The 22,290-nt window shown below is 34.1% G+C and overlaps 2 protein-coding genes across 4 annotated transcripts in view; one reads left to right on the plus strand and one right to left on the minus strand.

Moving 5' to 3' along the window:
• Positions 1-22,290, plus strand: part of LOC119066147 (protein O-mannosyl-transferase TMTC2) — a 73,261-nt gene that overhangs the window by 16,087 nt on the left and 34,884 nt on the right. The gene's annotated exons all lie outside the window — the stretch shown is intronic.
• LOC119066148 (probable glucan endo-1,3-beta-glucosidase ARB_02077) lies at positions 14,706-18,261 on the minus strand. The gene is made up of 14 exons (XM_037168445.1): positions 18,117-18,261; positions 17,627-17,987; positions 17,479-17,558; positions 17,287-17,416; positions 17,122-17,219; positions 17,003-17,059; positions 16,684-16,930; positions 16,410-16,622; positions 16,111-16,350; positions 15,878-16,047; positions 15,635-15,817; positions 15,427-15,541; positions 15,183-15,368; positions 14,706-14,953 (listed from the first exon to the last, which is right to left on the minus strand). Exons 1-14 carry the CDS (start codon positions 18,183-18,185, stop codon positions 14,748-14,750), a joined length of 2,355 nt encoding a protein of 784 aa, XP_037024340.1. The 5' UTR covers positions 18,186-18,261; the 3' UTR covers positions 14,706-14,747.

Consider the following 22,290-nt stretch of genomic DNA (forward strand, 5'->3'; position numbering starts at 1 on the left):
CTTTTTAAAATTATTAAATCTGCTACTTCATTTGTGTAAAGTATCTGGTCGTTGATATAAAAATCTATTACTTCAATACTTTTGTCATACATTTCGATAAATAAGAGCATATCAAACAGTAATCGGTAATTATTATCGACGTTGTCGACAGCAGATGAAAAGATATTTCTTTAAAAGCTTATCTTGTTAGGTTTATGAGCCAGCATATAAGCCTCTAATTGGCCTGTTCCGTATTCGGACAACTTTAACCAGTGGATTCGAATATGATTATCATGTTCCTCATAATCATAACTCATCGCGGCTATGTCTGCCACATGAGAATTGAAGTGCTTGATTAGTTGCCTTGCGCATCTCCCATGAATTTTGTATATTGGATTTACTTGATCAACAAACTTTGTATTGTGAATTATTGACAACGTGTCAAGGTATTGATGGTCTCGAAGAATCGAATTCGGAAATATTCTTGGAATATAGGCTACTTTGTTACGCTCGAACAACTATAAGGTGCCTAGTGGTGAGTGCTAAATAATAAAGTTTAGATTTTAAAGCCATTCTTTGGCCCTAACAACCAAATTGCTTTTCTCCAATGGATAGAAAATTTTCTTCTCTGAATTGTTAAAATGTTTTTTGGTTTTATAAATGCGACAACGAATTGATGTTTTCATTGCGTGGGGAAAAACGGCTATTCACACCGCGCACTCATATAACACGTTAAGTTCACCTTGGACGAAAAAATTGGAAATTCCCCTCGGATTCCATCCCTTCTTCTCGAAACCTGTTATTTTAAGATTTCGATTAAATATCTTTTTAAAACTTTTTTTTAGTTCTGAACATATTCGAGATTTTTCCATGTTTCCAGGTTATGATATATTTTGGCGCAAAATTTGAAAATTTCTTAAAGAATTCAAATTTCGCGCTAAAATATCATAAACTGGGAATCACTTAGTTGACTAGTAACATCAATGACTTTTGTAACTTTGATAAATCTAAAATTGTGTTTTCTTAAGATAAAACAAATTGTATCTGTTTGGAACCCTACCAAAAAAGAATTTTCCTTCTAAAAGTGGAAGTTTCAAATTGTTGAAATCAATTTCATTCGTTAAAGCACAACAATTTGTTTACATACTAGCGAGTCTCAAATCGTTCTTTTCATCAAATTTTATAAACTTTTGATGGCCTCAACATGTAAAATCCAATACAGAGCTCCGGATAAAAATGAAAAGACACGTTTTCGTGAGATTATTGACTTTGGCTTCGCCTCGTATCAGCAAACATTACACGTAAACTCGACTTTTCAACTTCTCATCCCTTGTCATGTAAATAACTATTTTTCTCATCCCATCTCATCTCTTAACCTGTTACCGACAGCAAGCATATGGCCACTATTATTATCGGATCTATTACTTTCATCGATCAAACTATTTTTAATCTGTTCATTTCAAATCTTGTACTTCAAATTTTTCAACATGTATTTTACTATTTAAAAGACCATATTACCCAGCGAATGAATACCCGTATTTGATAGGGTAAAGCCTTCAGCAACGTGAAATTCACTGAAGCCCGTTGGTTTTTTCTAAATCATTTGTGTAATGAAATTAAATTTGTTAAACTCTGGTTCACGTATGGAAATTATTGCCTCACAAATAATAATATTTAATTACACCAAAATACCAACAAAATTGAACAAAATATCATTAATTCGTCACATCGCATTTTATCATCGCGAAATAAAGCAAACAAACAGAAAAAAATCGCAACACACCCATTCAAATCCAGCATGCTAGCATAATGTAATTTCGATTAATTACTGCATTTCCGATGTTTTCGGAATGAAACTAATGCAACATCAATTGAACTAGTAGGAGAACACAATAACTAAACAACACTTAACATTCTCAAAATTTAAACGAGCCATTTCGGTAATATTGTAAAATTGCGAGTGATTCAAAACAATTTATTTGATTTAATTTTAATTAATGTGGCCAATATCCATTGATTCAAATTAGTTCCAACCGCAGAACCGAAATTCACAGCCACACGGAATTGTTGAAAGACGTCCATTTACATTATACGGAATATTGATCTAATTTTACATTGCTGAAACCTTGTTACAAATTCTCTTCGCCAAATTTTCTAAAATATTCCAGAAACTGATCGATTGTGAAATTTTGAAAGTGTTGTAGCAAAATAAAGACCTGTACAATGCATGCATATCCAATGAAATGCACTAGCGCAATTACCATAAATTATAACGCTTTCGAATAATTTCCTAATCACTTGCTCATATAGCCCACAGCTATCGTAGTATAAATGCTAAATGGTTTATGTTGCATCAAAGACTTTGTGTGTTGGCAAATTATATGCAATTCGTAGCACTTCATCTCTTACTGTGGCTCGGCGAACCTAATAATCTCTCTATTTCCATAATAACGATTTCCATTTCAGACATGTAAATTTATGGACAGTAATTGGCCAATAATTCCATATCAATCAGTTCACCAATTTCCAAACAAAGTGTGGCATATCGCCAAGGTGAAATCTTTTATTTTCTTCACCCCTTTTTTATATATTTTTCTTTCTCGATTTGCTTTTGTTTGCACAATCATATCGTCGTATATCTCAAATCTGAAGTGTTTATTCAACATGATGGATATTGATCACGAGAGTTTTACCTATATTGGAGCATATATACAACAATGTATATATGGCAGGTATCCATTCCACCCAAGATTATGTATTACGGAAAAGGTCAAAGAATATTTTCTTTTTTTTCCATTTCATTCGGCATTAAAGGCGGTTTTACCCGTAACCTCATAGATTTTCACATCATTTTGTTCTTGCTTCGAAATGCGCAAAAAAAAAAGAACTGCGACCAAAGTTGCTGGTTAATACATACCCGATTCCTTTTATGCCTACAAATATTGTATATGTAATCAGCAATCAGTCCTATCGCATTTTCCGGCACAGGGGCAATATATAAAAGAAACAGAGAGACTTGTGTAGCTGTAGAACGTAACCCGAAAAGAAAAATCAATTCATTTCTCATTCAGCATTCATTATTTATTAATTGATTGGTAATTTTAGCGTCAAAATGTTGAATTTTTCTCTACGAAAATGTCTATAGCCACGACAAGCAAAAATAAATCTCAATTACGTTGTTAATGTGAACACAATTATTCCCATCAAATCCTTTTTATGCTTCAATAATTAAGGAATATACACGAAAAGAGAGAATGAATAAATAAATAAATAAAAAAAAAATTGTTGTGGATGTAGGACGAAGACAAAGAAAATGGGATACAAGGATAGACATTTTTTTTTATTTTCGGTATATTATATAGGAACAGGAGGTTGTATGTACTCGTAATAATAGGAGGATGTCGATATGATGTACTCTGTGTACGTATACAGAAAAGGTTGAATATTTGATGCTCTGTGTTCGGTGCGGGTAAGTAGGTTATATTTGTCGAGTTTTTCAGTGAAAAAATACTGGGTGTTTTCAGGTGTACATATAAATATATCTGAATGGCATGAGAATTTAAGGTATAAAACGTACACCAAGGTTGAAAAAAAGGGAGAATAAAAATGACTGTGACTAAGGTTGATTTAAAAATAATTTCTTTTTCTTTTCCTTTTTGTTGGGAATATATCTGGTTTAGCATAATGTGAGGTAATAACTTGTAAAGCCAAAAAGTTTGATTTTGTTTTGTATACACAATACAGACACAATACGCAATTGTTTGTTGCGCTAATTTCCAACAAATTTATCGATAAGCAAAATTCGATCAAAGCATCAGCATGATATTCAACACGATTCCATAATCTATAATTCGCTGAACACATAAAACACACATTTCACTCTCATATCACAATCGATACGTTACAAACGCCGTGTACCTAATATTACATTCAACCCCCCCGGAACAGAAAAAAAAGCGAAACGACACGAGTCAACGTAACCCATGGCGGAATTGTTACCAATTTGAATGGATGTTACGTAACACCAAGCCGAGTAAGACATCTGAAATTTTGTGTACTACCTCAAAGATTACTCATGACAATTGAATATAAAATTGATTTTCGAATCCTTGTGTATGTAAATATTAAATTATTTACATAAAACTGGGTTTAGCTGTCGCATTATTTGAATGTGGAAATGGTTTTATATCTAGATGGATCTCATAAGTTCATTGTTTTTCGGAAAGTATTTCTGGGTGACACATGTTCCTTCAATTTACCGTGAATTTTATTTCGCACAGAAGTTGGCAATAGTTAAGATTCGGATGCATAATTTATACAATTTCATGTTCGAATTTTCTTGCAGATGATGGTTAGAGTTTGGTGCAAATATTGACGATATCTCAGGAAAACGAAATGAAAATGTGTGGCACTTTGTTTTGTCGCAACATCAGCCAAAGGATAATCGAATTGAAATGAAAATTATGAAGAAAATATCGATGAAACTGAAAGTGGTTAAAGTTGAAGCGACAACTTAATAGTATATTACGTTCTCGCTTGTAAGTTCGTTGTTTGGGTACGTGTGACCTTTGTGGAACGAGCCGAATGCGAGTGTAGTAATCAAACTAGCCAAAACGATATGGTAGATTACGCACGTACTTCAAAAATTTTCTTCTGAGGACTAATCCTCAAATAAAAATTTGGAAGCACTACATACTGTATATTACGTGATTCACCAATGCAAATGAAGATTTTTTATGAGCAAAGCGGTCTACTTTTCTAACAATCTATTACCTCTTTTGTTTAAAGTAATTTTTTACTTTGTTAGTTTAAACACACGTTTTGCTTTTTATATGAGAACGCTAGCCATAACTGAATGCTTATTGTTGGGCAAACTTTTTAACATTCGGCATTGTTGCTCAGAATTTTAAATTCATTTTAACTTTTCTAAAATTGTCAAAGAACAAAGGATTTTTACATCGAACCGGCGTCGCCCGAAAACATTGCTGCATATTTCAGCATTGGAATTCTAAATTAGTTTCATCAGGATACTACCGAGAAATACATTTGTTTTTCCTTTTTGTTCGTTGTTAATAAATTTGAATTGTATTAAACTTTACTATGAGCTGGACCTTGCAATGGGCAGTGCCGATTGGGCACAGATCCTTCATTATAGCCTCTATAATAAAGTATCTGTACTGCTGCCGGGTATAAATAAATTTTCCTTGAATAGGTTGATGATTTAATACCCAGTAGCAATTACTATAAAAACTATTAATGAGAATAATATGCCATACGCAAAGTGGTTACTATTTCCTTCTCGGAAAGTTGATTGATAATATTACATTTTGAATCAACTTTCGATGTAAATTAGTTCTCGAAAATGTAGGAAATTTGAGGAATTGAATTGTGAAAACTGAGTCAGTCAGTATCGATTTACATGTGCTGGTTGTTAATTTAATTTTAAATCGGATCAAGAACTGAAATTAACAACAAAAAAGTTAAAAATTTAATCATTGAATAATTGTAGTAGAGAAGTAAATTGCCCTTTTTTTCGCTGTATTTTGCTGAATGGATTCATTATTTTCGTATTGCAAACAAAAGCGCATAAAAAACACCGTACTATAAGAAAGTTCAATTATTCATAGGAACCGTTAAAAGAACTCTCAACAATAGTAAATTTCTCATTAAATGAGTCCATAAAGATTTCTTAAATTTGATTTTTATTCACTCCTCTTAGAACTTCTTATAACAAAAGTTTTACGTTTTTTTATTTACTTGATGGACGAGCAAAACCTATTGTAGAACAACTGGTACGTTGAATAGATGAGAAAATAAAGCAAGCAACAGACACAGAGGAAAATGCTCTTTTCTGCAATTTATTATTCTTCATGTCTTCTAACTGATAAAAAAAGAAAAGCAGAAGCTGTTTTGCATAAAAAAATCATAAAAATTTAATAAAGTTCAAAAGTAACAGGTTTCCTTATTTTAGGCGGTATGTTAAATACTTTCATCTTACGAGGGAGACATTCGGCAAGGTGTATTTATAAACTTTTTTTTTGTTGGTGGCTTCCAACGACAAAACCTTAATTCGTTTCGAAATTTGTTTTGCGTCCATATAAAAATGTCACCATCAAATGAAATATTTGAATTATATGGGAATGTTGTGACTTTATTGTTATGTACCCATTTAAAGAGAATTAATTTTTTTTTGGAACAAAAGTATTGGTTGAACATTGAATGTAGATAGCCACATAACAAATTACATGCGAAGTACATGTGTCCAACTTTCGACCTATTGATTTAAGTGTAATGTGATGAAATACTAGGTCCCACCTTTTGGGTGGGTCACATCACTTGACTGTCTGTCAGACAGTGTCTGAACTACTCAATAGATTTTTGTAATTTAAATCAAATAAATTTAAATGCTTGCACTGGAGCGTACGTCCTCAATGGAACCTAAACTCGTGTAAACTACGGCTCTCGCTTCGCTCTGTCCGCAAACTTATTTTTTTCTATTTATTCGTTTTTGTTAACCAGTCAAAATCAAATTTCATAAAAATTCTATGGAAATGGATTCCAAAATTCGCTCAGCATCACCACCTGGATCGTCAGTTCATAATCTATTTTAAAAACTTAACCTCAGGAAATCGACTTTTCATCTAATTTAAAAAAAAAAAAAAATTAAAATTGTTTGCGAATTGCTCAAGTTATCTTGATAAGAAAGGCACAAAAAAGTTAAATTTAACGTTTTTAACAACATTTTTATACATTTTCTATCATAATGATCTGATCGTGTTACGACCGTGTATGACCCGTAAATCGTCAGCCAGGGGGAGAAGACTGACTTCTATAACGGACGGCTATCATCTGTTATCGATAACGACTTCAGGAATAAGCGACAAGCTCTGACTAATGCGATGTTAAATAGTAAAAAGTAAGTTCAAAATAATGAAGTGAAAGATTTGAAAAATGCCTAGCTCAATGAAGTAATAGATCCGATATTAAAACTTATGGTTGCCGTCTGTGAAAAGTTAGATTCATTATTTCGTGGAAAAATCTTTTTTAACAGGTCACAACCATTGAATTATTGTACTCTGTCCATGGTTAGTCCATGGTTACATTATCTAGTAAAAAATTGCAATGTAATTTCTGAAAAATGGTGATGTTTTTGTGTCTGCGAACCAATGACGGACCAAGCAATACAAAATTAAGAAGAACCAATGATTTCTTAAAGTACAAACGAAAACATATTGTGGGTGATATAGACCAAGAGCATGGGCACTACCCGATACAAAATCATTTATTGTATGACTTTTGCTTTTCAACTGTTACATTGTAGAAAATGGAAATTTGTCATTTGTGACTTTTAATCATAGAACAAATTGTGTTCTTCGTAAGGGTCAGTGAAAGAATACAGCTAACTAACCATGGCTTCATGAAAGACTAACATGCAGACAGGCTTCCGCTCTAATATGCATGAAATGTTTTCCGTTGACACGTTTCATCTTTACAAAGAAATAAGCGTGGGTACACTAATTGGGGAACAGTAAACAAAATCTTAAATGAAAAGCTGAAACACGATACCAACTCGACGAATTTAAAGAACAGAAAAAGCTGCCTGTTTAACATTGCCGATGAATAGTCGTAAATTGTAGAGAGCCGAAGAAGTAATTATCTCAGATGAGAAATTAATTACATTAATGGTTTTTCATTATTTACTTTCTTGAAAATTCTAATTTAATTTTTTTTTGCTTAGTTCGAACGGAATTTTCCTAAAAATAAAAGGGATCGAGAAGAAAACAATGACAGGAATGGGTTCGGCTAAAGTGAGCACGTTAAGTAATTAATTTTAATAGATTGATGTTGTCGGTGTCTATATCCACTTCGTTTACTTGTTGAAATATCAATCAATTTATGTGCATACCATTGGGAATGTTACGCTTTTTGTTTTTCTTTTAATGAAATTAATGTTGGTCGTTGGGATCATATGAATGACTTGATGGCAAAATGCATGAAAACAAAGAATGGTGTAAATTGTTTAAAGAAAAAAAAATGAAGCTCAAACTTTCTTTTTATGAATTTAATTAAAAAAAATTACGAAAACCAATTAAAACATTTTTATTTACGTTCTATTACGAGCAAAACTTTGAATTCTCTTGAAATTATAACTATAAACATTCTCCAAACTTCCATTGAAAATATTAAATTTTCAACACTTTTTTTCTCTCCTGAAATTGCGACTTTGTTCGGAAACAATTTTTTTTTTGCTGCATGACAGGCGCTTCTACATACAGACTTGACATGCAGAAAAATGCAAACTATGGCAGATGTCACATTTTATGGCATAGCCATGAGAAAGATAAGAGTATGGATGGAGGAAAAAAGACGATTTTGTTAAAATATTTTTCGCATAACTTTGCCAGTTTTATGTGATTAAATCCGACTGAACGCAAGAGGGAAAAAAATAATAAAATGAAATTTTGAGAATGGTTGGAGCATTAAAATATATTCTGCATTTGGACTTAGTGGATTACTTTTATTTTGTGTTCAAAACGGATTGAGGATTGTTTTCATTCGGTTGAATGTGAAATGTTTTTTTTAAACTAGCTTCTCGTTTCGTCATATTTCATTGAATCGCAAATAACGAACATTTATATAATATCATTGCGTAGCTAATAAACGATTTCGACTAATTTCCACATAAGTCACTGTTAACAATGTGCAAATTAAACTGAAATTTCCAACATAAAGTTCGTTAAGTTCTGCTTTTTGTCTGGAAATCCATTTTTGGCTTCACAGATATTAAGCGGTAATCCTTAAAAATAGTTAAGAATGACAAATCCTTTTTAAAAATTTAATCTTCAAAACCCAGACACACATAAAATTCTACAAAAAGGTTAATTCATTAGTCTGACGTCTAATATAATTAAGGTCATTAGACATTCTTGTCTGAACATTTAACCGAACTTGCTGTTAGAGAGAGTACCAATTACCAATTATTTGCCTAAAGAAAGACATATACTGGAACAAATTCTCGTCATTCATTGTCTCATGCTTTATCGTGGAACAGTAGATTACGTACTTGTTTGGAATGAATAACGTCGATTGGATTGTAATTGTTGAAAATGTAACTTCTTATAATTCTTTCACTGTAAGTGTTACGCTTAAAGCTCGAGCCGAAGTCGAGTGATTCAACCACACAAGGAAAATACAAAGTTCCAAACACTTACGTAAGTTAGTTTACTCACAAAACTCACAGTAAATAAGTTTCAACGCTCAGGTTAATGAAGTAATGACTCAGTTTCTGAGAAGAGTGGCGGGCGGAGTAACAAAAAATATTTTATATATTGCTATTTCATCTGCCACCGACAACGACGACAGTCAAAAGCGATGTGCTGCGGATGTTGAGATCTATTATAGTTAAATGTATGTTAAACCAAATGAATTAACAGATTTTGCTTCAATCTGTCGATCAAAGGAAGTAATAGATTCGACATAGTGTTGTCCTGTTGCTTCTTGTTACTTTGATTGAGTATCTCTCGTCTGCAGTGTTAAAACAATCAAAAACACTAAGTGTGTTCATGTCAAATCTGTTCAGGGTTCAAACAATTTTGCTTTTTGTATTGAAATATTCAACCCTTCACAGACAGCGACACATATTCCTAACATTAATAAATTGAGTTATTTATAAATCTATAACTTCATTAGTTTTATGATAACATTTTGCTATTATAAGACCGAATAAGTCTTAGCTATTAGCTTTTGTTTTGTCGACTCTGTCGATAACAGATGATACAAGACAAGATTTCGGTCGCGTAGACACATTCGATTTCGAAAAATCAATTTTCCAAAAATACGCTCTGCTTCAGGATGGAAATGTAAATTTTCGAGAGACACAATACCAATTTATCTAGTCCATCAAATCGCAATAAGTTTGGGTAAGAAAAACGAGAACTTTCGTTGTAAACATCAATCAATTCGACATTTGCGTCTTTGTATCGTAAACTTTTTTTTTATGTGGCACAAAAGATGCTTTATGTTCCGTATGTTCACCCATTCATGTTATAGACGTGATAGAAACTAATCTGAGTAATACCATCACCTAACTGCCATAAACGAAATATAAAAATCTTTATTTTGACATCCGAACGTTACAATTTGTGTCGAACCAAACCAAAAACAATATCTGTTTTCATTCAAACAAACAAACAGAGAAAAAAAACTTTTTGACTTTATGTTTATTTCCTGTTTTATGTAATACTTTGGAATTATCCTTAATAATCTAAATAAAAATATGCTCTCCGCTTTATTGCCAAAAAAAATGGAAAGAAAAAACGAAAACCAAATATCTACATCCGCAAATATGGCTAAATCGCAATACAGCAAATAGCAAAACCAACAACCCCAATAAAAATGTTTGTATATTGTTACCATAAAAAAAAGTTTATTTTTAAATTATACATTAAAAATAAATTTTTTTTACAAGTACCAATTAAAGTGCCATTAATTTGCATATAAAATATAAAAGAAAAAGTTGTTGGCTGTGAGCTTGCGTTTGCCGAACGCGATAGCAAGCACACACAAAAAAAGGACACCATGCCACATACCCTGGAGATTGTTCGCAAGCACAAGGGTATTATACCACATCATTATAATGTAAATGCGTCGTATATAGATGGGTTTTTGTGTATAGATATACGAATTTAATACATTTGATGAGAATCCTCGGTAGCATAAATATGGGACCCAAAACCAACAAGACAAAAAGAGAGAAAGAGACGAAGAAAAAAGCTGAAACATTTTTTTATTTTTCATTAAATAATCTAAACGAACACATTTTGTGTAGTCCATATCTGAATGTATACATCAACTAAAAGTAAACTAATTGAAAAATGGTCGTGATAATTACTTGAAAATGGTCTGTTTTTAACACTCATGAATCATGACATAAATTTTTTGAATTTTTTTTTTTGTTTTTGTTTCCCATTACAACGAACAATATAAACTCTCGGTGTGACTAACCTACATTTACGATCTACAATTGGGTATAGAGAAAAGTAACGGAGAGGAGATGGAAAATAACAACACTTCGGTTATATTCTGCACGAATATAAAAAAAAAACTGAAGGAAAATGCGCTGGAAAATCTACATAATGAGCGAACACTTTCTGAGATTTATGTTTCTGTTGTGTAAATTGGGTTGCCTGAAGCGTTACTTCAACGCTGTGAATGTATTCGGTGAAAGCATTGAACGTAAGCCAGTGACGGAGCTTTTTTTTCCCATTTTGCATTTGAAACGATTACCAATATTTTCGACGAAGGGAAGCAAAAAACAAATTGAAAAAGAATCTGATTTTATTGTCGGACTGTTTCCGATTAATCAAAATGTTGAAAGAGAAAAAAATCCATGCTGGTAACGTATCTGAGCTCGACCTACATTTTCATTGATGAAATAATTAGGGAAGGTAATTTTTGAATAAAAAATCATTCGAAAAGTGCAGTTCATTTTTTCAATCAACAAATCAACTCGGATGCACTCATACCTCTTTCGTTTACTTTCTGATTCCATTAAATTGATAGTCGATATTTTACTGAAAATTGTCGATTCTCCAAATAACGATGCACTACGACGCAAACATTTTTCAAACATTTTTCTATAGCAACGATAATGTGAACAGTGAAGAATACTTAATGCAGCTCTGCATACATATATATATCTACTCCTATTATATCTGTGCAAAAAGCTTACATCGTCGGAATAGATCCTTACACTTCATATATTACAAAATACGAATAAGCATCCTTGTAAAAGCTTTATGTTTAAGTGTGTACGGTTGTTACGCCACAATATGTGCAGAATGTGGATATTAATGCACAGCATAAAAATATTGTTGAGATGTTTTTCATGTCTTTTTTTTATTTATCTAAAAATGGGAACATGGGAGACAAACAACGATGAAACAGCCATATTATTTTTGACTAAACCTAAACAGTTTCAGGTATGATTTCAGAATGGTTTTACGATTCATCATTATCAGTAATGAGGGATTCGTTTGAAGACGGACGGCCTCGGCGAAATCGGACCGTTTTGCCTCTAAGCTAATTAATGGGTATTTCAGCCTTGGTTATCATATGTTATCAATACGACTGCAAGAGTGAACGACATGCTCTAACAAATGCGGTCCTATATGGCAAAGTGCATCTTAAAAAAATGAAGTAAAAGATTCGAAATCATACTTAGATACTTAGATTACATGAAGTAATAGATTAGCTAGTAATGAATCTGAGATGCTTGTCGTCTGTGAAATGTTAAAAAGTCTAAAATGTTAGTTTCTTTGTTCAAATTTTCACAGAGTAGGAGGGGTAAATGATGACGGGTTCATTGGAAAGCTAACTTTTAGTTTATATGATGTAATGATATTTTGAATAACAAGTTGTTGCTGCCTGTCAAAAAATACAGAAATAGGGTGGAATACCAGTATCCCGACATGTGCTAGTAGTCGTACACCTATTGTTCTTTAATAGATAAACGTTTTTATGAATGAAAATACAATAGGTGTCCGACTACTGGTGTAGGCCTGGAGACTTATGCCGCCTTAAGAAGAAGGAATGAAACAAATCAAAAATTTTGACAAACTTTAAACGAGTCTTTGGCAATGAGGCATACAGGTTACGCTGAATGTACAGTGTCTTCTATGTTTCCAGACACACAGCAACACCTTTTTAACCGTGGTTACGTAATATCCACGCAACCAGAGCTTTTCAATGAACCAATGGTTACCAACTTGCCTACTTTCTCCTCTGCACTGACAAAAAGGAGTTCAAAATCTCACATGTAGCACACAAAAAATAGAGCTTTGTCACAAAGTTACCTGCTACAGGTGATTTTTAACACTTTTTTGTCAGTGTGCTGCGCCTAGTTTTTTTTTTACAGAACCCTAAATTTTGACCTTAAAGGTTACACTACTGCCTATGTAGGAGAAGATGAAAAGAGTTAGAGGCAAATTGTCGTAGTTTTTTTCTCATCTGGGCATACTCTTGCGGGAAATCGATCGGATTTCGTCGATGCCATTATCAAAAGAATTCCTTCAGAACACATGCAACAGAATCTGACGAACAACGTTTTCAAATGAGAGTCATGGAAGTGCGAACAAAACATCGAGGAAAATTGTAAGACTTTCCGTCTTAATTGCTGGCCATATAAATGATGTCACATTCGCCTCAAAAGGCGTGTAGGCGTGTTAATAACATAAACATTTATGACAATTTATTTATTTTGAAATGAAATAAGCATGACGGTAGAAATGGAATGTGTAACAGCAAAAAAGAAACTTTAGTCAGAAGTCATTAGTAATTATTTTCAGTGCGAATATAATCATAAAAAAATATGATTAATTATGCCCGCCGAAATTAATGTTTATTTTGTTATATATTTTCGTTTTTGTGTTAATTTATATTATTTTTTATATTTTGATTTTTCCGCTTTATAAGGTTACCATAATTTACTTGTTACATTTGTATTATACTTAGCAATTGTTCCATTAAAATCGAATTTGGGAAATGAATGGAATTAAAGATATTACACATTTTTAATGTTTCCGTACATGCTCGATACCAATTTCATGGTTGATGTGTATTGTAATATTACATTTATTCGAGGTGCGCCGTAAAAAATAAATCCTTTTCTTTATGATTGGGAAACACGATAAAAACGCGATTTTAATCCCATTTCTATGTTTGATTTGTATAAATTGAGTGTATTACAGACAAATTATTATTAAATTGAATTTCTGTGTATTATAATCTAAAACAGCTATATAACTGTTATGACGGTCGTTGACTGTGCTACGGCTTTATAGATTTTATTTGAATATTTGTTTTTTTAACTTTTCTTTGTTGAGCTGAACTTCTTCGTCTACATGGATATATGTGTTGAATGGTTCGTTGTAGCCATTAGAGTTTTCATTTCATTGTAATTTTTTGAGCTTAAAGCTACAGTTAACCCTAATTAAATTTGTGACGCAATTTGTTTCAGTGGGTTTTGAGGTGGTCCACAAATACACCTTCACTACCTGATACGTGTTTACATGAATTTAAGAGTCATACGCCCGTATGAGGTGAGGTGAGGTTTTATATGAATGAACCAACTGAAAAATAGCTGAAGCAAATTGCATCACAAATTTGGTTGTGGTCAACTAAAGAATTAAATGCAGAAACAGGACATGCCACATTAGCGACTTATAAGAAAAATGAAATGTTATTCATTAAGCTCCATTTCGACTAGGCTTACTGTTATGAAGATGTTTGAAATTGACAAATGTGTACGAATGCTGATAGTAAACGAACCTACGGCTTACTATGATTTTTGGTTTAAACTTTCAAAAAAGCTTCTACTGAGTCAGTAGGCCAATTTGAAACCGAACAAAATCAACAAAATTTTATTTTTCTTATAATTCGCTAATATGACACGTCCGTTTCTACACTTAACTATTCAAGTATTAAGTGTGATGACCTCCATTACATTTTAAATAGGCTGCGAAACGTTTAACTGAATATACCTTAGCTTACACCGTTGCTGTGCCTAGTTGATTATACTTAATTCAGTATGCATCAAATCAAAGATCGAAGATAAGAGACCCAACAACATCCAGCCGTAGTAATGAATTGGTTTATTATTGGCAAGGGAACAAAATCGCATTTCAATTGAGAGAATCTCTGAGAAAAATCCAATCAAAAGTCCATCAATCTTTCGTAAGCGTTTTTATTTTAAACCTTTACACTGAAAGTTAAACCTGAGCTGTGAATGCATTGACTGTGTGACAGAAACCGTTACGATTATCAGCCGCTACAGCTAATGGTCTATCATTATCGAAGATAACCATGTTAATCGAAGCTTTCGTGTTGATGTTGTACATATAGAAAGCGGAATTGTTGGCCAAGCTAACCATATTTCGTTGGCAGTCTTCAGTGAGTAGACAAGTCTGATCGTAATCTAAAATGTTTTGCTGATGTCAAGTAGTTCTCAGAAAGAAACGTTAATTTTTTAGAAACGGCAAGCGTATCACCACATGACGATTAGATCTGTTACGCGTTTTGTTTCAAGTTTCACTAAGTGTTTGATATCAAATCTTTTACTGCACTCTACTGGTCATCGCTTATAATCGTTGTCGGTAACAGATGATAAGCCGTTTCTAAAAGGTTCCACGAAACTCTGTACTTACTGTTGAAGAAATTGTACATGCCGGCACCGTAAAGATAAACATTGGAGCATCGTTTCGCTATAAGTGCATAAGATAAGGGACATCTAAAATCTGCAGCTGTGCAATGGCTGTAAGAAGGATCGCTAAATACGGCATTTGGAGTAAATGGAGCTGGTGCTCTTGGTGCAGGTTGCCAGTATGGAGTTTCTAGATTACGCGCAAATCACGATAACAATAACAACAATTAGTAAATTGAAAAACTTACCGGATTGGATCATAGTCATGAAGACGTTTCTAGCGTTGGTTAATTGATATTGGGAGAATACATTATGCTCGGATTGGGTTCCATAAAGCCAAACGGGACCATCAACAGATTCAACCTATTCCACAAAAACAGATAGAATTAGTTTCGGACGTTGTCACCAAGCATTGCGAGAACAGAGATCGACAAAAATATTTCGAAATAAACTTACTACAACACCACGTCCAGTATAGATAGAAATTTGTCCTTGTGCTACATGGTTGTCGAGATCGTGATCTGCAGTCCATGCCCATACGTTTTCAAAATATCCGGAGCCAGTTGCGGTTACGTGAAGTAGTGTGTGTGCGCCCTCACAGTGTCGTACTGCACCTTGACCTTTGGGACATTGTGGAACCTAAAACATATTTAGGAGTTTCAAATTATGAGATCGTTTGACCGGAAAAAAGTCCTTTACTTGAAGATTGGATCCAGTCGTTCCACCAACACGGAAATGTGAATCCCACATTCCAGCACCTCCTTGACTACCTTGTCTAATATTCCATTGAACCAAAATGGCGCCGGGCTGTGCTCCTTTTGTAGCAAACATCAAATCTGAGATTTCAACGTTACCTTGTTGACCGGGAACTATACGATAAACGCGAACATTTTGTTATTCGTTCAAATCAAAAGTTATTTCCATTAAATTACTTCCAACTTGTAAGACAGGTCTTGGGTTCATTTGATCTTGGAAGAAAGAATTTCCTCCGGCCATGATAACCGACCATGCCTCTCCAATAATTCTGACGCCTGGTGGTACTGTTACTGTTTTATAGAAAACGTATGTTCCAGCTGGGAAGTAGACGATTCGTCCTGTGTTGACATTGGCATTGATTGTTGCTTGTACGGCATCAGAGTCATCGGAAACTCCATTACCAGTCGCTCCACGATCTATTTGATTCAGATTAATATTGAAAACGTTTAAGTGATTGCTTAAGTGATCGACATACGTTTTACGGAGTCAAAGTAAGAAGCCGGTAAACTTTCATATTGTGGACGAGTCCTTCGGAAGAATCTGCCCTGACTGTCCAAAAGGTTTGCTGATTTGGTAATAATGGGCAATGGACCAGTGACGTATGTTCCAACTCCACTAGCGTCTTGATACCGAGAACCTCGACCCCATGCTGGGATTACTCCATTGTGTTGAAGAACTACACCACCATCTACCCACATAAGAAATCGTTTTAACATTCAATACGTTCATTGAACTACCATACACCATACCAATATTTTGTACAACAGTTCCAACACCTAGGACCTGCACATTATCCAATAAAAGTGTGCCAGAGACATCGTTCCTGTTTGGCGGTGGGTTATTTCTAATGCGTATGCCTACTTGGGTATTTGTGATCGAAGAGTCCATTAGAAGAATGGATCCAACTCCCGACGATATGCCATTTCCTTCAGCCGACATATCAATTCCAATACGTGAGTTGGCAATTCGAATGTTCTTGAATGTCCATTGCCAGTTCTGGTTTATAGAGATTTAAAATGGAATCTGGTTTAATACTTGACTTAATCATCAGAAACAATTTTGGCATACCCAGTTCATGTAGATGGCAGTGTCACACTGGTTAAACTCAAGGTCTAGAGACAAGAACTATGAACGAATCGAAAATTTAAGATGAGATTCACAAAGGAATGCTTTACTGAAAGGCTCACCTGTTGATTTCCCACCCACATTCCGAATCTTCCACCAGTAAATTTCAAATCAGACATAAAACCGCCACTACCATTCTCCATCCAAATACCTTGGTGCGCTGTTTCGATCAAAATTGAATTAGATTTAAGTGCTTCCCATAGAGTCTTACCGTCGTTAAATCATACCATTTCCAGCTTGAGTGCTCATGACAAATTCAATATTGACAAGGGATGTTGCTTGCGCAACCTGCCAATGGATGCCAGTGGTCGTACTTGCAGCAGGTGTACGAGTTGTGTCAATGATGAAGTTTCTCACCTAAGTCGAAAGGTCATACAACTGGAACTCTCACATCAGTTTTTACTAAACAATGGGTTTACCTGACGGAAGAAGTTATTTTGATTTGTGAACCAATTGTTACCGGTGCCGTCATAAGGATTTGAGTCAAATACGGCCATTCCTTAAATTAAAAAGCAAATAATTTTTCAAAAAATTATTCGATTACCAGTGGTAGACCACAATTTATACCAGCAAAATTAGGTGCTGCAATGATTCTTGGACGATCGTTAGCGTTTCCGACAAGTTGAGAATAGTAGTACATAACGATTGGTGACGACACCACATAAGAACCAGATGGGAAATAGATAAGGGCAGGCGTAACAGTTGACGATCCGCATCCGTAGCCGCATCTTCCTCCTGACGATATTGCCGAGTTAATGCAAACCGTATCGTCAGTTACACCATCTCCGCGACATCCAAAGTCCTTAACATTTCGGTATACTTGATATCCAGCAGGGCTTGGATGGAAAGCGGAGATACCGCGTTGTACACCATCAAACCACATCTCGGCCATGACACCATTTCTGGCATCATTGATCCAATTCGTTTCCTGATAGTGGTAAAATTTTGAATAATTTTCTAATGCGCTGTAACACGCTACTCTCTATTTTAATGCAATCACATGCATTCAATTCCATTCGAGAATATAAATTCGCAAAATGTTGATAAATGAACTCACATTAAACGACACCGTCGCGTCAACGGCCATAACCGCGACGAAAACCACCAAAAAAATTGCTGCTCTCATGATAGTTACTCTCTCCACTAGCGATTAGAATGATTATTGTTATTGCGCGTCTGTATTTATATACTTGTTGAGGTTTCGGTTATCATTTCGTATCAGTAAAAGTAGAAGATAAGTGAACTCCATTTTCACATGCTACATCGATTTAACCTTGCCGAATATGTTTAAGTGGTAGGCAGAACTCCCAACAGTCCGATACATTAATGTATCGTTTCAAAAGTGTTGTTGGTTCTTTGACAACGTACTTCAATTTGATCTCCATACTCTTCGGATTCGGTAAAATGTTTTAAGGTATGTTTGTCAATGGTTTAAGTTTTGTCAGGACTCAGGGTGCAGCCTATCTTTCTTAAAATAGACAAAAACATCGAACACTTACACTTCATAGTACAAAACAATAAAACTTTTATTCTGTAAGTCCGTCCCATAAAACGATTGGGTCTAATTTGATTGAATACTAATCTTTTAGATGATAAATTACTACACCTCTCCAGCAGACAGATTATGAATTGTATCGTGTATAGTATAAAAATATCGATAACAATGACTTTACAAAACGCAAGAAAAGATTGTAGGTAGCACAGGTAGCAATACAGATTACTAACTTTTCGTGAGAGCAAAGTACACAACTTGAATTGATTGTCTTTCGAAAAATAATATCTAAAAATTGGTGAGACAATATTTACTTTAACGATGACGACACATTTTCATATATATGCGGAATGATTAACCTTATTTTCTCCACATTTTCTTTGAACATTAGAAAAAGATGGTTTGTCTGATGACAGATCGGTTGAGAAAATATCATTTTCTTCCCTCTTGACAGAGTAGAAAATAGACATTTTACGCCGGACAGTCATCTTTGTTTTTGTTTGGAAAAATGCTGTAACAAATTGATGTTTTCGTGGAGCGGTTAACCAAACTTCGTTCATATGAAAAACGCTGTGGTCACCTCTCGAAGAAAATTCCGATTCGAGCGATTCGCGGACCTCGCTCCACTCTGACCACAAAACTAAGTTTTGTTGAAATTTCCTATTTTCTTTCTTTGGCAAACAAATAACTTTTTGAAAGTCTTAACTATCAGATAATCAGGTTTTCTGAACGATGGAAGGTCAAGGCTCAAAACACAGGAAAACTTTAGAAATTCTTCTTTCAATCACCAATGAATGCATCAAAATCTTCGAACGACTGTTTGATGTTTAGATATTCAAACAGTAGTATGCACAATTTGCAAAAGCTGCTTCCCTTCAGGAGGTGATCTTCATAATAATTCCGGTATTTATTAGCCATTCTCGGTGTGCACTACCCACGTTTTTGTGCGAGTGTGAGAAGTACAACCGTAGACGGATGTTGTCATAAGCCAATTGTCTTTTAACAAATGCCAACGGTATAGCAAATTCCCTACCTCTACATTTAAATATAACAAAATTTCAGTTAATGATCAATGCCAGTCTCTGCCTGCCTGCCTCTGCTTGCCTATTAATGAATCCCCTTTCAAACAATATCTACAATGTATTATAGAGATGGAGTCAACATTGGTTGTGCGGAATATTATTTGAAATTAATATCATTCAATTACGAAATTATTACGCATAGCTAAAACAAAACAAAAGTTTCCTTCTCGTTGTTTAGTTAGAAAATATAATTTGAATATAAATCTCGAGATGGATGTTTTTTTGATGAACGTTTATTAATTAAGATTATTCGGCATATAAAATCTAAATGTGTATATACACAGAGAAGAGATAGTATACCGAAAATATACACACGCACACAATACTTTCTAAGGGTTTTTGTTTTCATATTTTCACCATTTTCATTAAAAATAAATAATTTTGCTTTAAAATGCTTTTTGTGTATACATTGGGAACAAAAAAAACCCGAACCAAACCAACCATAGAGAGAATTTTCCGGTGGATTTATCATAAATACAAATTGAGGCATTTCGTTTGAGAAATGGAAAGTTTTCGCTATAAAATTTCAAAGCCGAAATACGACAGAAGTAAAATCATTAAAATTTAATCCGAACAGAACTTTGACAATGAATTGAATGTGGAGTTTGATTAGTGAAATAATATAATTTTAAAATTCATTATTTCGGATGTGTATACAGTAACCACCACCGGTGGCGTGCAGTTGACATTATCATTACGATGAGTTAGTAACGTTTGTTGTTGGAGCGGAACTCTACCAAACGACAGATAGAGTGAAAGTGAAGAACAATGAGATTTTGGTTGAACTTTTGTTTATCTAAATAGAAAATCATTTGTTAGTGAAACGACGAATTCTTTAAAATTCAAAACAATTAATTTCGTGGGTCCTAATGGACACCATTTTGTAATAACCAAGTTTCTACCATTTAAAAAATGTCTTTAAACAAGCTCCTACATATTTTCACCAAGAATAATTTTTCTTTCTTTTTCTTTCCAGGTAAGCAAAGCTATGAGAAGTGAAACCTTTCCGTGCAAATTGCATTTATTTGATGATAGTCAAGGTAATATGAATTGATTTACTAAGGGAGTGATTGAGCAGAAATGACGTCACTCAATTTTATTGAATTTTTGACAACAAAAGTGTTGTAAATTCCAACAAACCACCGTCATAATGTCACCCGCCCATTCGCCCGTTTGACGTCATTAGTGAACAATCCCGAAAAAATTTACATAATTTTCGTCTGTTATTCGAAAACATCATACAAAATTAATCTTGTCGGTGCATCGAACTGAACAGTAACAGCATCGGTTGTGAGTTGCATGAAACTTCTATTTTAATTTTGAAATTTCTATAGAAGTTGGCTGAACCGAAAGTTCGACGTAAACCTCTGAAAACTACGGTTTTGATCCAAAGTAGTCTTACACCGTGTCTAAGCTACATTCCTACATGCATGGACGTTCACAATTATGAAGAAGAAGAAGAAGAAGAAAAAGTCTAAGTTTTCATAAAAAAATTCTTTTCGTAGAGTTGTTCCTTATCAACTTTTCGTTAATTTCGTTGAGAATGCGAAACTTTCACTATTTCGCTGGAAAAGAGTTTTTAGAACTCGAAAGATTATTTTAGGTATAAGAATAAGGAAGCATAGTGGTTATAAACAAGAAGAGCATAACAGCCACAACGGAAGTTCTGTATATACTAAATTGCACAAAGTTCTTTTTTTTTCAACCATTACACAAACTGCAAACGAAGAAATACGAGAAGAATTAGAGAAACCAACGCAATGCTTTGTATATAATTTGTGTAATCAAACTATACAAAGTTTACCTACCAATCACCATACACTCTTACCAGACCTGTGATCGATTTCATTTTTCAATGTTTATTTCGTTTTTGTGTCGTTAGTCGAAGCTTACATTCTGTAGAGGGATTACGACGTCAGTTCTCTTTTCTCTCGGTTCTTTATCAACTCTACCAATAAAGAACGATTCACTATTTCACTGGAAGATGTCGCTGCAACAAAGCTTGACGGACTTTAGTGAAATAAAATGCCATTGTATGTCACATGACCTCAGGACTCCGGAACAGTAACTAGTTTTTCAATCGGCCCTATATTTTCTTGGAGATTAGGGTATAAAAAACATTTGCTGTCGTTTCATCATATCCCTTTTGTAAAACCCTTATCGCCAAGCCGATATAGGGCTGATTGAAAATTAATTACTTTGCCAGAGACCTGAGGTCGATTAAAAAAAAACTGTTTTCTGTTGACATTGGCTTTGTTGCCGCGACATCTTTCAATGAAATAGTGAATCATTCTCTATCAGTGGAGTTGACATAGAACTGTAAAAAGAGAACTGACGCCGTAATCCCCTTTCATGATGGTGTGTTGTAAAAAAAACCGCTTCAATGAGTTGAACCGCTTTTCACAGAATTTTCTTTTCGATGGATATATACGGTTCCACGGTACACTTTTAATTAAAACATATTTCGGTTTCCTAATGGCTTTAAGCACATCCACCCCACTACAATCGCATCCGCTCAAATATGCACACAAAATATCCTTATTTCATAATTCTAAAGAGTAAGTTAAAGACAAGTTCAGAACTCGTTTTCAAAGACTAACATAATTTTCGTACCTCTCAGCACAAAACTAAGAACAAATACATCTAATGAATACACT

Source organism: Bradysia coprophila, chromosome IV, assembly GCF_014529535.1.
Source record: "Bradysia coprophila strain Holo2 chromosome IV, BU_Bcop_v1, whole genome shotgun sequence".
In the NCBI taxonomy this organism is placed as follows: Eukaryota; Metazoa; Arthropoda; class Insecta; order Diptera; family Sciaridae; genus Bradysia; species Bradysia coprophila.